The 16,446-nt window shown below is 36.7% G+C and overlaps 1 protein-coding gene across 2 annotated transcripts in view; it reads left to right on the forward strand.

The window, feature by feature from the left end:
- Window positions 1-16,446, forward strand: part of LOC145666602 (A disintegrin and metalloproteinase with thrombospondin motifs 7-like) — a 347,276-nt gene that overhangs the window by 241,102 nt on the left and 89,728 nt on the right. For both annotated transcript variants that reach the window (XM_081734010.1, XM_081734009.1), the window contains exon 10: window positions 7,394-7,483. In XM_081734010.1, the coding sequence (XP_081590136.1) occupies window positions 7,394-7,483 (90 nt within the window). The remainder of the gene's footprint in view (window positions 1-7,393; window positions 7,484-16,446) is intronic.

A 16,446-nucleotide genomic window follows, 5' to 3' on the forward strand; every position in this document is an offset into this window, starting at 1 on the left:
TGTAATGTTTCTCTTGCAGTATTTATTGCGGCTTGTTCAAAATCAGTCATAAATTCCTGCATACGAAACTGGAAGCAACAATCTTCAGCTTTTTTCTTGATTTACTGAAGGATGAGTGTGTACAATCACTAATTTTTGCTTTGGAATAAGCAGAAGAGGAGTAGAAAAATGTTGGAAGTACTTTCTGTGCAATGTATATAAATATGAAAATAGACGTGAACAAATTCTAAATGTTCCGTCCATCACTATCTTTTCGTTCCTTTTACTTTATAGATATTTCTTTTTACTTTATGGTGTGCTGATATACCAACCATCTTGACTTTCTCAATAACTTATAAAATAATTTGTTTCTTACTTACAATTTGTGCATATGATTGCAATATTAAGATGGAATCAATTTCTCAACTTGTAATACAAATATCGGCGTACTTCTGGTGCAGTACAGGCACAAAATGAAATCTCTGATTCTGCGAAACAGGATCATATGCATTGGATTATTTTTCTGTTCTTCGAAAAATAACAGCGCTGGGCCTGAAAAACCAGTTTGAAACCCTTTCTGCGAAACAAGAACACATGAGGATTTATGATGTGAGGTACCACAAAGGAAGATTTTTGAAAATTCGACGAGGTAGGGGGAGAAAGAGTGGTGGCAATTATTATCTTACAATCTCTGAATATTAGAGGGACAAGAAATTTGGTAAATGGATTTCTCATTTAAAATAATTAGACACACCTTTCAGCGTTTTTGATATTTGACCTAGAAAGGAAGAAAAGAGGATCAAAAGGAAATGGGAATTATAATTATGTTAATAAGATGTCCATATCCCGGAATTTCTTAGAATGTGCACAAAGGATATACCGGCTTGCGAAAGAAAATAAAGTTATCATTCATGGGGAACGATTGAAATCGGACCTCACTGTAGAGACGGAATTCAAACGGTATATAGCAGGCGTAAGTGTGCGATTTGAAGAAGGATATATAGTTTGCAAACGGTGAGTAAAGAAAAGATATATAAATGTACTAAACATAAAGAAGCTTTTACTCGTCTAAAGAATTCAGAGTTCTGCATATTACTGTGGGTAGTAAGGAGCAATCACGAAGATAACGTAGAAAAGGCTTGAGAAATTAACCGTTATTAATAAACAGATCTTGACGAAGATATCAGTGATTGTATTGAGAATCTGCTTCTATCGAAATCGTGAATGCACATCTCGATTTTAGTTATTTCTGTGGTGTAGGCATTTTAATGTATAGGTGTATAGTACTTTAACGTTTTTAGGAAATTTTTGAATCAACTTGGAGTAATACAAATCTGGAAAAGAATAATATCGGAGACATGAAATTCGATATTTGGACTATTCATTTAAAATAATTAAACACCTGTTTCGTTATTTTTAAAAAATACTTGCCTTAGAAGATAAAGAAAAAACACAGTGGGGTTACAATTTTTATAATTGAATGGCTATCTCTCGAAATTTAATTGTAGAGATATGAAATTTGGTTATTAAATCTTTCATTTTAAACAATTCAATATGTGCTTCAGCGTTTTTTGATGTTTCCCCTAGAAGGGAAGAAAACGTAGGAAGAAAAAGATGGGGGTTGCAATCTCGAAATCTCTTAAGAATAGAGATATGTTCATATGTTAGAAATATGATATATATAACATAAGCACAATATGATATATATAACATATAATATCTCTAACCAGTGCCGTATTTAGGGGTCTATAGGGCTCAAGTCCCCCCCCCGAAATAAATTCGTTAGTTTTTCCCATTCCACGTTAATCCTTCTTACCATTTCTAAGAATTTCATTTTCTTATGCTCTTTGTTGAGAAATAATACTGTATTTGTCAAATTTCACCCCATGTAAGAACTGCGTTCTTTTTTCTTACTTTCGTCCATTCTACTATTCTGTTTCTTTTTCTTAGTTGTTACTTTCTTTTGTTTTTCCTATCATACCTTCGATCGTTGTTAGTTGTGATTCAAGTCGGCCGTCGTCAATAACACCGAAACTAAGAAGAGCTGATAAGCGAAATTGGTGTTCCACGAAAATAACATAATGGGACTTTAGTTATTATAGCACAGGGATATTTACATCGTTGAGTTATAAAGAAAGGTAAATGTTTTCATTAAAGAAAATCAAGAGGGGTATAAGTAGCCCGGGAAATTAGGTAGTCTAAGAGGACGCTTCCTTTTTCTTCTATGAATAGAATAAAAGGTTAGATTCGTTGCTAATTTTTGTATCACATCACGCAAGATTCACGAGTTTGAAATTCTTGCCATTAAAACTGCAATCAGTATATTTCAGCTTCAACTTGTCTCAACATTTCTTTCAGTTAAAAACGCACACAGACAAAACTAAATATTTCCATTTTTTTCTAAAGTGAAAGCAGTTAAGTTAAAATGAGATCACAAATATTCGACGTGTGTTTGCAGGAGCATTATTTCAGATTTGCCTGGTGGGGTAAGATTTTCCACCGACATACGAGTTTCACGTTTTCTCCTAGTATCTATATTAGTAGACAATCGATTAAAATATAGCAGCTATTTAATTTTCAAACTGAGGTGGCCAATTGCCCTCCTGTTTCCCCTGTTGTACATAGACCCACCAGAGCAAAATTCTAAATATACCACTGTCCCTAACATATTAACCACAGTTATAATTTAGGCAGTGATGAAATGCTAGAATTTTAGAGGTATATGCTTAACCGTTTCAAAAATATAGCATATACTCACTCCAATATGTATATTCTCGTTCTTTTGTAAATTTAAGATGAGTAAACGCTAGATTATAAAAATATTGGGAGGATAAACGCCATGTATTCCCGTATACAGCCCATTACATCCTGAGCATGGGCTGTAACGTGAGAAACTGGAATTTTTCCACCTATTATTTAACTCCCATCTACGGGTCCTGAGCCTTCTTCTTTATTAAATTTGTTTTTTGATCAAATTACATGTACGAGGGGACTAATAAGTTTTCAATCCGACTCAGTTGAACTTTAGCTATAGGCTTGAAAGTTTCAGGCTAGTATTCAATGTATTCTCCCAGAAGACCAACATACTTGGCGCAACATTGCTCCAACTTCTCTAACCCTATAAAAAAAATTGCAAAATACTGTTCTGCAGCTACCATAACTTCGTTACCACTTCTAAATTTCTGCGCTTTCAGAACCTTTTTAGCCTAGAAAACAGATAATAATCAGTGAGCGCGAGATCTGGCGGGTAAGGTGGATGGTTAATGCAATGAAACCTTAAATTCTTCAGAAAATCCATTGTTCTTCCAGCCTGGTGAACGGGAGCATTGTCTTGGAGAAACAATCCGTCCCTTCTCAACTTTTCTGTGCGTTTCTTTAATAGCGTCCTTTAACCTAGATAGAAGACCTTTAATACTCTGATGTTTGTCCCTTTAAAAGAGTCTGGTAACAAAACCCTTCTTATTCCAGAATATTGAAGTAAGTATCTACCTAGAAACCTCTGTGCTTTTAACTTGTTTGGTCTTGGAGATTCTGAGTGGAACCACTCGCACGACTGCACAGAATCAATGTACTAGAATCAACTTTTATCTTGGGTAAAAAAACGATTCAAAAAATAGTCCTTAGAGTTCACATAATCAAGTGATAAAATGCAACGCTATTGCCTTTCTCATCGTCGTTCAAACGTTTGGGCATTCACTTCGCGGAAAGTTTGTGCATGTCCAACTGATCATGGATTATTGACCAGACACGTTCTCCGGGCATGTGCAAGGTTTCAGATACCATTTGAAGTGAAATTCAGCTGTTATTCAAAATCAAGTCATAAACTTGATTTACTTTTCCAAGAATTGACACTGACATTGGTCTCCCATACCTTTCACCTTCTTCTGTTGAGAAACCACCACGCTTAAAGTTTGAACACCATTTCTTCAGAGTGGAGTATGAAGGCCAATGTAAACCTAAAGGTACCTAGCATGCATGAATTTCCTTCGGCGGCTTCTGTTACAGAAAGACAAACTTCATTACACCTCGTAACTCCTTGCAATTACACATTTGGCTGCGCCATGGTTTAATCAATGATCTATAAGGAAAAAATGTTAGTGTTATGATCATCCCAATTGCCACGCAAACTTACAAAAAATCAATGTTTCAAATTTAATGGACGATTTCAGAATGACATGTGCGAAAGGGGTTCGGGCCGATAAGTTATCAGCCCCACGGCGTATACAGTATAGACCTGTATTACATAATCAAAAGAGTGAGTTAAATTAAACCTTTATGTACCATAAAATATAGGGGAAGTCAGGTGAATATGAGCATAGTTAATGAAAATACTAATATATCTCAAAAATGATGTATTACAGAAAGTAGAAAGTCTCACCAAAAGAAAGCCTGATCTTTCGTCTACAAACGCTAAAAAGTACAAGGTTATACGTACTTTTGTTCGTTTCGTTCGATAAACAGGTCAATAAGGTAGGTGCGCAGTGCTCATATTTTCCGTAGTACAAGGGTAATATGAGCACTTCGTAGGGCAAATATGAGCAGCATTTCTTTTCTAATATTTTGACATAAAATACAAATCAGATACAAAAAATGTACAAAAGAAGAAATAAAACGTAAATGATTACAATAACGAGCAAAAAAGAGTTGCACATACACGTAAAACACAGTTCATTTCAAGAGTCCTCTCTATTGATATGACGTAAATAACTAGGCATTAAATCTGCTACAATAATCACAAACAAGGAACTCAAGGCACTGAACGTTCACACAAAGAACGTGACACCAGTCTTGACACATATCACACTTGATCCATTCTTCCCCTTTGGAGTCTTTACTAAATTTTCCTTTACAAATATGGCAAATACTTTCATTCTCTTCACACTGTGTGGATGAGACTGTCCTCTTACTTGGCGTAGTATTTCTGGCGTTTTCTTCAATGAAATTATTATTATCCACTTGAGCTTTAGATTTATTTATGGATGTCTGTGAGCTTTAGATTTATTTATGAATGTCTGTGAGCTTTAGATTTATTTATGGATGTCTGCTTGTTCACCGTTTCCGCACACACAAACTGTGACAACACCCATTCCACACAGGTTTGGAGTGATTTGGAAATACGCGAAGTGTATCCATGCTGATTATAAACTTGAAGATTATAGAATTTGTATCATCCATGTTATTATAAATTATGTTATTACGGAATGTCTACTTTAATTAACATCTGCAAAAGCTCCTCACGTCCATTTCTTTCATTACTTTCCAAAGGAATATGTGTGCCCATATTAAACTGAATTCTAAAGCTCATATTTCACTGACAGTTAATGATATTTTAACGTGTTGTGGTTGACAACTTTTTATATAGAAAAGAAGTGAACAAAAGACTGGTGTTGTGTTCCTAGATAGATCTGACTATAAATCTAGTGACAAGTTATATATAACGCATAGATACCAAGTTTCAGCTTATTATCCATTACCCTGATTCAACTATAGCTCCAAAAAGCTACACTTTTTTATTCTACGTACCTGTAAACTTGTCTATTATTTCACAATAAATGCAGCGAACGAACTTGGGCTACTCTCTGCAAATTCATGAAACTCCAAACAATACCACGAACTTCGTTGTTTTCCTCTTGCGCAAGGTATATGTGTGCTGTGTGAGTTTAAGCTTCGTGCTGCTCATATTTTCGGACTGCTCATATTAAACTGACTTCCCCTATGCAAGGATAAAAGTAGAGGACACCATTAATGTATTTACTCTTGTTACGAGCATTTTAATTCAATATAATATGTTTCGTAGTATGTATTCACCACATATCTTGATATTACAGAGGTTCATTCAGTTATATTGAGCCGAATTTAAATGTAAAACTCTTACATAGTAAAGCCGTTTTTCCATCACCAGTTGTGTTCAATCTACAGGCTACCTCAGCTTACTATTGCCCTGAATCGAAGTTTCCATTGCAGGAAACTGCATTACAGCTGGACGATGCGTAATGCATCCCACTCCATTTCACAGGCTTTCCACAGGCGCCGTTTGAGGAGTCTGAAAGCACAATAGCACATTGGGCTGGCATTTGAATTCCTGACAGGAATGTCAAAGAAGGGAATTGCCGTAATTCAGTTTCCTGTTCCATACGGCGATAGAATTCCACCAATGTTTTCGTGTTGTGGCTGGATGCCTTTTCTTGGTACAGTTCAACCTGGTTCACGTCTTCTCCGTACAATGCTGGGACTTCATGCTGGTGCCTTTCAGTCAGGACATACGTCTGGTAGTACCCAGCATTGATTTTGACGTTTCACTCCACTTTTCGGAGACGCAGTTTGACCCTGTACGAAAAATCGGCCATAATCATGAACCCTTTGGGGGAAATTCTCTCTGTATGTAATGTCACGAACTTCACCATAGTCTGAAGTAAATCAACGCTTCATCAGAGGTGAAAACAAACTTGCACCGATCACTTTCGAGATGACAGTTATACAGCCTCCGCAGTTCTTTTTTCGCTCAGCCACACGACACGATGACAAGGTGCGCACCTGTTCTTGCGAATGACCCTATAAACCCTTGTAAAGAACGCGGTTGATTGTCACCTGCGATGTTCAACATTTGCTGGCCATCAGATGCTGTGAGTGGGGATTTTTGAAGGTCGCCATACGCCGAACCACACGCAATTGCGGCGGGGTCCTCTTCACGGGAGGTCGGTTTCTAGCTGCTGGCGTCGGCGTGGTGGGCCCAGTACTCTATGCCGCATATTTTTGTATAATACAATTTGTAGTGGCACGATCTACACGAAAATACGCACTTGACATATTTTTACGATGCACGAATCCGTGAACTTACCGTCGGAGAAGGCAACAATGAACCCCTCCCAAAATCTGTTCATTTTAAGCACCATCAGACTACGCTCGACCACACTGCTCTACAGTGTGACTAACGAGATAATGTGGCTTACCTCGTGGCAATCTCACGGCGCATTGGCGGTACAATTGCACGTTCACTTCGACTCAATATAACTGAACCAACGTCTATATGTACGCACTTTGACATGTTACTTGAGTGTAGATTGTGTTTTGTGTGAATATTTAATACACAAAAATAAAGGTTTTTGTATAGTACTACAAACGTGTACAAATAAGGTTAAAGGTTGAACCAGAGAAGAATTAGATCAAACGTTGTCAGATCATCATCATTTCCGTTTCCAAATCTTCTTGCTATGTAAGAATTTCTTATTATTATTTGTATTATGATGCTTGCAAAACATGACTTCACAAGACTATATTTTGGAGTAAGTAAACTGTTTGCATGGTGGTTAATTTATGTAATATATACACTAAAATGAAACAGTAACATTTCGTCTTTGTAATACCTTCTGTTTCTTTATTTATACATGTACAAATATGTTTATATTTTTTTTAGATATGCAGCAGATTATGGTGCGTTGTGGATGATTTGTGTACAACAATGCTAAAACCGGCTGCACCTGGAACTAATTGTGGGAAACACAAGGTAAATATTGTTCAATACTATAGGACAGTATTAAATACACGATTCAGTACATTATTGCAAAGTATTATTTTTGTTTCTAGACGCGTATCTTGTAAACAGTGTTGCCAGACACAACAAGCAAAATTACACACACCTTCCGTTCAAATTGCACAATTTTACACACAAGTTGTAAGACAGTGCACACAGCATTAAACAATACATAACTACCTATCTATATGTATATTATGTCTAATGACGTACATACCTATAAGTACACTCATGTCCAAAATGATTGTCGCATATCTATAACAGGCTTGTTGAGCGAATATATTTGGATAATGATATCGCAGGGTACATTTAACACTCTTACTATGTGTATAATCGGCAGACATGTATGTGGTAAATTTCATGTCAAAAGATCTGTAAATAAGAACAATATAACGAAAAAACTTTTCTTGTCCATTTAGCAACATTTTGATGTACTCATCCTAATTTTCGTATTTATATTTTTTATATGAAATTTAGCACAAATATACATGTCCCGATTATACACATAGTAACAGTACTAGAAGTGCCTTGCGAGTTTATTATCCAATTATATTCGCTCAACACGACCGTTATAGATATGCGACAATGAGTGTAGATCGACGAGCCACTGTTCAAGGATTCAGCGTTTGAATTATTATTATTATTATTGTTATTATTATTATTATTATTATTATTATTATTATTATTATTGTTGTTGTTGTTGTTGTTGTTGTTGTAAAACCGTCACCCTCCCGCCCATTGTCACGTTTCAACCATGCGCGCCAACTACGTGGGTGCTCCACGGCTCCGTCACCCACATAAATAATCTTATGTGTGCGGCGCACCCACAAGATTTTTAGCTTGAACCCGGGTTTGAACCAGTTTCTCTTCCGTTTAAATCAGTCGTGTTACCGACTGAGCTAGGGCAGCCCCAATTTATCCTTACAGTACCGATATATTTTACTTTCTCACAGTACAGGCCTTTATGACAATGTTCATAAAATATTTTAACTAAAAGTAAATCAATCAAACATTGAGACTTCCCTGAAAACATATAGACCAATATGACCTGCCATTGATATACACCCACATAAATCTTGGAAAGTTTGCGCCATTGCTTTCAACATACTTAATGTTTTTAATTGGACATCGGCCACTCTGTCGTTCATCTGTTTGCAAAATGGCATTTTCTTCACAAGTGGTGAGAAGACAAGACTTCTTACCACCTCCGCCTCATGTTTTGGCCAACATCAAGGGTCAACATTCATTTACATTGCTTGCTTGCACAATGCGTCTTTGCTTGGGGATGTCATGACACCCGCCTCTGAGAAACAAGAAGTGAGGTACCAAGGAAGCAAGATAGGTTTTATCATACTGTAAAGAAAATAACAAGAGATTAACAATAATAACAAATAACTTGTTATTTTATCTGTGGTTTTATTGCATTGGCCTGGAGTCAGGCGTTGGAGCTCGTAGTTTTCAAAAGGCAATTTTCAAAAACAAAAACAAAAAAAAAAAGTGGATATAATGAATATTTGAATGAAAGGAACTTCGTAAAAATCATCAATGAGCAAAATATTTAATTGTGCCAAATTATACACAAAATGCACACAGATTGGCATTACACACAAAATGAACAAACAGGCCAGAATTGCACACATTTTGTGCAATTACACACACATTGGCAACGCTGCTTGTAAACCAGCGCCTTAATAATAACGTTTTCATTGGCTGCACAATATTCTTGAAAATAAAGCGTTCTGAATGCATAATTTCTATCGTATAGGCGAATGATAAAGGTGATGAGTGTCTGTGCCAGCTCACTGAATATGAAGAAGTATTTTCTTTGAACGGTTTTGCGGAGTTTTTTACGGTTTTACTGTTTCTTTTAGATGTATTTAAATATTCCTTACTTGTTAGAAATTAAATTTTGTATGGAAGAAATGTGGTTTTAAATTATATATATATATACATATATATATATATATATATATATATATATATATATATATATATATATATATATATATATATATATATATATATATATATATATATATATAAAGTATTAAGCAACACATTGTTCGCACAATATTTTATTTCCATTAAGATACTACACACCTTAAACTACTACACGCATTTCCCGTCATAATTAAGACATCTACACCAGGAAATGATTTTTTGTATTTCTTTGTTAAAGGATGCCTTCTCTGATGATAGTGAAGTCTACACTGCTTCTTTCCCATCACCGCGCACACAATTTTCCGAAATCCTAAGTCCCTACCACAATTTTGTGAAAGACTGTCTGTGAACATTATGGAACCGTTGAGGAAAACGTTACTGTTAACTGTCTGTCTTTGCCAATTTTTTCTCATCGACAGAACGCACTAAATTCCGTGATTATATATACAGTAGCCCACTCTGCGGCTCATCATGCACACTGTTACGGCTTTCATTGAAATTTCTGACTTAATTAATCACCATTCTAGCACTCATTACGTTTTCCTGATACATCTCACATACTTGATTATGAATGACTGCTTCTGTAACGTTTCTTGCTTCCAGGAAACTAATCACAAATCTCACCTCCACTCGGTAATTCTTCAATGATCTTGAATATTTTTACACACTCTGAACAAGAAGGATACAGACTGTAGTATACTTTCCTCACAGCTGCATTAGATTTGGCAACGGGTGAATAAAGTCATTTCGCATACCCAGAATGCCAAACAACGCCAACAAGAACACATTTTGATACACTACTTTGTTTAAAAACGCGACACTTACTCGTATATAACTTACACGGTAGTATGCGGCTCCATTTTCTTTGTTTCAAAATTTTATTATAGATAAGACAAACTGTTTCTGCGAGTTTTTCTTCAGCTTGAGCACATGGCGACGCCAGAGGTGCCATGATAGCGAGTGCGAAGAGCTCGTTCCATGACATCTCATAAATGTTCTGTAGGATTAAGATCCGGTGAGTTAGGGGGCCAATACATATGCTGTAGCTCAGTGAAATGTTTCTCAAGCCAAACAAGTACAGCCCTGACTTCGTGTCACCATGCATTGTCGTCCTGGAAAATGTCATCTTCGTGTGGTTGGAAGTGTTGCATTGTAGAGTTTACGTAATCCTCTAACATCTGTAGGTACACAACGGATGTCTCACTGTGTTCCATGCACAGTAACGGCCCCAGTCCATGCAACAGAAGAATCTCCAAATCATTCAGCCGTCCCCACTTGCCTGTGCAGTGCGCACCATACACGATTGGTCCATAGCTTCGTGCTGTTGGCGGCACACATACACCCGTCCAAGAGGAGTAGCACGAGCCGTGCTTTATCGGACCAGCACACCCTTTGCCAATCATCCATGGTTCAATTAGCGTGTTCCTGTACCCAAACTCCTAACGACTCGACGGAGTCAGCAATGGCGAGTCGTAAGGAGTGGGTGACGAGTGGGTTGTCTGTTGTGGAACATTATGCGTGCCAGTGTACGCCGTGATTATATATACAGTAGCCCACTCTGCGGCTCATCGTGCACACTATTACGGCTTTCATTGAAATTTCTGACTTAATATGGTGCGTGGAATATGGTTGTTGTGCATCACCATTGTATTGGTCACGTAATTTCGTTTGGCTGTCACGAGTTATTTGACGCGACGCTCGCCCCACGTTTTAAACTTCCGTACTCTCCTGCAGTTCCGTCTCTTGGAGACCGTTACTCCATTTTCTTCCCACTCCTTGTACAATTTTACTACACAGGAATGGACGCATCTGGCAAGTAGTGATGTCTGGGTTATTGATTCACCTATTGTTTGGGTACCCCCAATCATGCCCCTTTGGAATGTGGATAAATCTTGCACATCTCCCACTGTAACAATGTGCTGTCTGTCAACATGTAGCATCAAGTGTGTTCTTTCTCTTCAATACTATCAGTCCCGGTAGTCATGTAATCAGATCGGTTGCTGGCAACATTTTCTTGTGTGGAGGGGTGGTGAGCACTCAATTATAAGAGAATAAACATTTACATTATGTCAGGTCATCTGAAAAGTATTGAGCCTTTTGCACACGAGATGGCATTAGTGTCCCAAATCTCAGGACATATAAGTTACAGCGGGTCAGGTCTAACGTTATTTGAGAGATGTCAGTTAAAGCTAGTAGGTGTGCAAAGTTCCTATAATCAGATTGTGAAGTATAGCTCCATGAAGATGAGTGTGAACTTTCCGCAAACCTGCCCATATTTAAATGCTGTGCAGGCCCGTGGAGAAATTAGTTGTGTTTATGAGCAAAATCCATTATCAAAAGGAACACCTAAAAGATGGTTCAGTAGCTTTCGTTCTGAAAATTTCGATGCCCAAAGTGCTTCTCGCAGTGGGCGACTAATCAGAGCAAAATTGGATGATACTCTGGCAAAACTCAAGCAAGACCGGCATGCAAGCAATCATGACATCGCCAAGGTCCTAAACATCTTTCACCAAACATTCTTAAACCATTTGGAGAAAGCTGGCTACAAAAAAGCTCGATGTTTGAGTGCCGCATGATCTTCCTCAAAAAATTTACTCGATCTAATTTCCGTCTACTGAAACTGAATCGAGCCATTTCCGTAACGATTCACCACAAAGGATGAAAAGTGACAACAATGTGAGAAAAAATCGTGGTCGAAGCGAGGAGACGCTCTGCAGTCTGTTGTTAAGCTCATAGTGACGCCCAGTAAGGTTATGCTGCGTGCTTGATGGGACTGGAAGGGCATCATGCAACACGAGCTGCTGCCGCCGGACAGAACGATAAACTCGCATCTGTACTATCGACAATTAGTAGGAATGCGCCTAGCAATTAAAAGAAAAACGGCCGGAAGCGGTCAACAAAAAGTGTGTCATATACGGTACCACACCGACAACACGAGACTGTATACATCTTTAACGACCAGTCGGAAATAGAGGGAATTTGGCTGGAATGTTTTTATGTATCCACCTTATAGGGTCTACCTGGCATCTTTAGACTATCTTTTTTTTTTTTTTTTTTTTTTACCACCTCTGCTAAACTTCCAGAATGGTGTTAAGTTAGTTTCAACAGATGTTTTTGATAACCATGTGCCAAATTTTTGATCAGAAACCACAGAAGTTCTATAGCGACGTGATTACAATATTATCGGAAAAATTGCGGAAAGTCATCAAACAAAATGGCCCATATATGGTTTCATAACGTTATTTTAAAAGTGCAATAAATGTATTTTGAATTCCGACTTCCAGAGTCTCAATACTTTTTAGACAACCTAATATATATAAATTTCGAAAATGTATTTATTATTATTATTATTATTATTATTATTATTATTATTATTATTATTATTATTATTATTATTATTATTATTATTATTCGATTTTTCTGTAATAGCAGTTAATGGGCCGTGGGCAGTAGTAAAATGTTCACTTCTCTAGTGTGGCATTCTAGGTTCGATCTCAATTCTCTCCGAGTGAGGTTTGTGGTGGACACAATGTGCGTGGGATTTCTCGGTATTCTCCTGTTTCCTCCTACTTTCTTCATTTCACAATTTTGTTAATTCCATCACCAACGTCTCTCTTAGCTTTGGGTAATAAAAAAGGTTAAACCTACCAGTTAGCCCCCATGGACTTTCAAGCAAAATTTTTTCAAGCTATGTGTTCCTTTCAGTTTGCCATAGTCATTGAATGCTCCAAAATATATGACTAGCTATAGAAAGACACATATGTTAATACTATACAACACTGGCGCAAATCCGGGGGGATGAGGGGGACATGTCCCCTCCAATCTTGGAACTGGGTGAGACTGTCCCCCCAATAATCTGATTTGAAATGTGTTTTTGGGCAGAAATGTGATAATTTGTATCCGATTTCCACAAAGGAAAGTGAGATGAAATTGATGCCCCCCCAAAATAAGCCTCAAGTCTGTCGACTACCAAATGTTGAAGATAAGTCTGCTCCCCTGATCCTCCACAGCATTATTTTTCAACTTCATAGATATTTTGAACATCGCTGCTGCTATACAATAATATTTGTTCTCCTAGCTAGCCCAATAAATTTCCCAAACTGTGATAGAGGGAAGAAAAGAGAAATGCTGAGAACATGGGCGGCGATTAGGGGGGGAAAGAGGGGGCAGTTGCCCCCACTTTTTTGAAGTGACGCCCTAATTTATATAATTTCATTTAGAAATGTAAACAGGGTGTCCACACAATTTGGAGAAAAACAACTGACTTTTCCCTGACTTTCCATGGCGAAAGTTTCAGATTTCCCTAACCCGTGAATAACTTAAAAATAAAGAAAAAAGAAAGAAACCCCAGCCTCTACACTCCAAATATTTGACCTTGTTCTCTTCCGCTTCTGTTTCTTTCTTTTTTCAATTTTCTTTCCAAACGAATGTAAATTTACAAACATATGCATTAGGCCGATATTGATTAGGCTTACATATTACACAAGTTACAAACGAAAGTGTGCAGTATACAGAGTACTTAAGATATGGAAAAAATAAACATTATAATACCAATTAGAATATTATAATATTGCCTATAGTAATAAACAGTTCATACATGATTTTACTGATTATTAAAAAAAAAAAAAAACACACACACACACACATTATGTAACACATACTTTTGCTGGTGCAGTTGTTAAATGCAACCCATTTAGAAATTTGTTTTCATCCTTTCTCGCATAGTTTTCTTCTCATTGATCTGAATATCTTTCTTGTTGTCTCCGCAGTTTAATTTTCTTTTCTTCTTTCTCCAACACCTTTAGTTGTTGCTGAATCTTCCGTTTCTCCCTCCTCTTTTCGTCTCCAGCATTTATTTCTCTTTTCTTTTCCAAATACACCTGATATTGTCTCATTGAACTTCTCACTGAATTTGTCATACCTCTTGTAATTATTAATCATGATTATCCACCTATTCTCATCACAAAATCATATATGATCCGTTGAGCTACCAGAGATTCTTCTTGTAAGTTCCCAAGAATGAGAATTTTATTTATTGTGAAACCACTTTCAAAAAATGCGTTACCGTGAAAAAAGATGAAACACAATTTCATAACTGACCATAAGTCAACGAAATTCTTCCCATTTCCTAACACTAAGTAAAAAAAAACTCATCAAGTCCAATAAAATCTCTGTCATTGGCTATGAATTCACTCGAGTGTTCCTTAGTGTCTGAGCTTTCACCGTGAGCTGGAGATACTACTTCTTCGCGTTCGCAGCCACTTGTCTAGATATCCTCTTGGCACCACTCAATTCTTCTAGAACAGCGTCTACCCTTTTGAGCAAATATGCCAGGATGCAGTTAAATGTGTTTCTCGCAGAAAATTGGTTTCAACGACTATATCAGAGAACACTGACTCCCTCAATATCATCATTGAGAACACCAGATTTTGCATCCATTAACAGTAAAGAAATCAGCCCTATTTCATAAATTCAGTAATTGAACAATGGACCTAAATCGATTTTTCCCTGACTTTTCCTGACCAATCTGCCACTTCCCTGACTTCACCTGATACATTTTTACTTCCTGACCTTTCCCTGACTTTCACTTATTTTCCAGAATGTGGACACTGGTAAAGGTTGTGTATGGTCATATTACTGTTTCATAGAAAAAATGGTGCCATATATTTGCCGTTGCCTGAGTACGTATTGGTTATTTGTCTTCGCGTGGAGTTAAGAAAATTACAGGAATTGCGTTTTAATTGCAATTCAAAGCAATTAATATTGTAATTGCATATTTCTTTAAATGTCATAGTATATGCTTGCAGTACTTACTGTATTTCATTTTCTAAGAGTAGAAACATTCCTTTAATGGCATGTGTGAAATTAAAAGTATAAGTTGTTCATTAATCCCCAGTTTCAATATAACTTCTGCAAAACAAGCGTCATTATACATTAATATGATTAATATTGTCCCTTCTATTTATTTGTTTTGCAAATTCATTAAATAATCTAATCACACAATTTTCCAGACAGAATTTTAAGATGTTCATGAGCAAGAACTCAAATCTCTTCTTACACTTTCGTTGTTTAAGAGTGTAAACGGTTAATACCTGCCTGTATTGTTCTTATGAATTTACTTAATAACATAGAAATACGATATGCGGTATTTTAAGTGAAAAAAGGTAGTATCCTATTAGTTATACAACCTTTCATCAAACAGTGTTAGAAACAATCAGGAAATCTAACATTGATATACAATTGTTCAGATCATGTCTTGCCCCCCACTTTTAACGTCCAACCGCCGCCACTGGCTGAAAATATACCACACCGTTTCAGTTCAAAGTAAGTGAAAGTTGTACACTGAATACCAGCCGTTCTCCAATTAAGAATGGAACTCAGATGAATAGCCAATCAATAAGTCCGATAATTTTCAGATGCTCCCAAAATGATTGCTAACATATTACTCTAATGACTCTCTGTTCTGCTGCAGTTACTACTACTCTGCCATCTATTGACCAGAGCGAAAAACGTTGTGCTTGTCACCGAAATATGCTGCCATCTATGCTGTCTAGCAAACTGCGCAGAAGTATAGCCTTTTTTTTTTTTTTTTTAATCACGGTTTTTATGTGTAATTCGTTACAGCTCTTTGCAGAAAGAAAGAAACGCATCATCGAAATTAAATTAACTTAGTGTAGCTACATAGTCCAGTTAAGTAAACACTTCTTTTTTGAACAAAAAACTTTAATTCACTCAAAGAGTTTAATTCATCTTTATGCCTCAGAAAATTGGTGGTAAGAACAACTAAAAAAGGAGAACTAAATGCAGGGTTTACCCAGCAAGTTTTTGCGCATCATTATAGAGTTATTAATGAAATATGAACAAAATCGTTTGAGTCGCTTTGGAGAATAACTCATCTTCAAGAACAAAACTACTCCTTCTGGATTTTTTTTTTTTTCGAGACAAACAAGTTATCCCATATTATCAGGTTATTAATGACAAATTTATTTATTAGA

Source organism: Thermobia domestica, chromosome 12 (assembly GCF_964235325.1).
Source record: "Thermobia domestica chromosome 12, izTheDome1.hap1.1, whole genome shotgun sequence".
Classification (NCBI taxonomy): Eukaryota; Metazoa; Arthropoda; class Insecta; order Zygentoma; family Lepismatidae; genus Thermobia; species Thermobia domestica.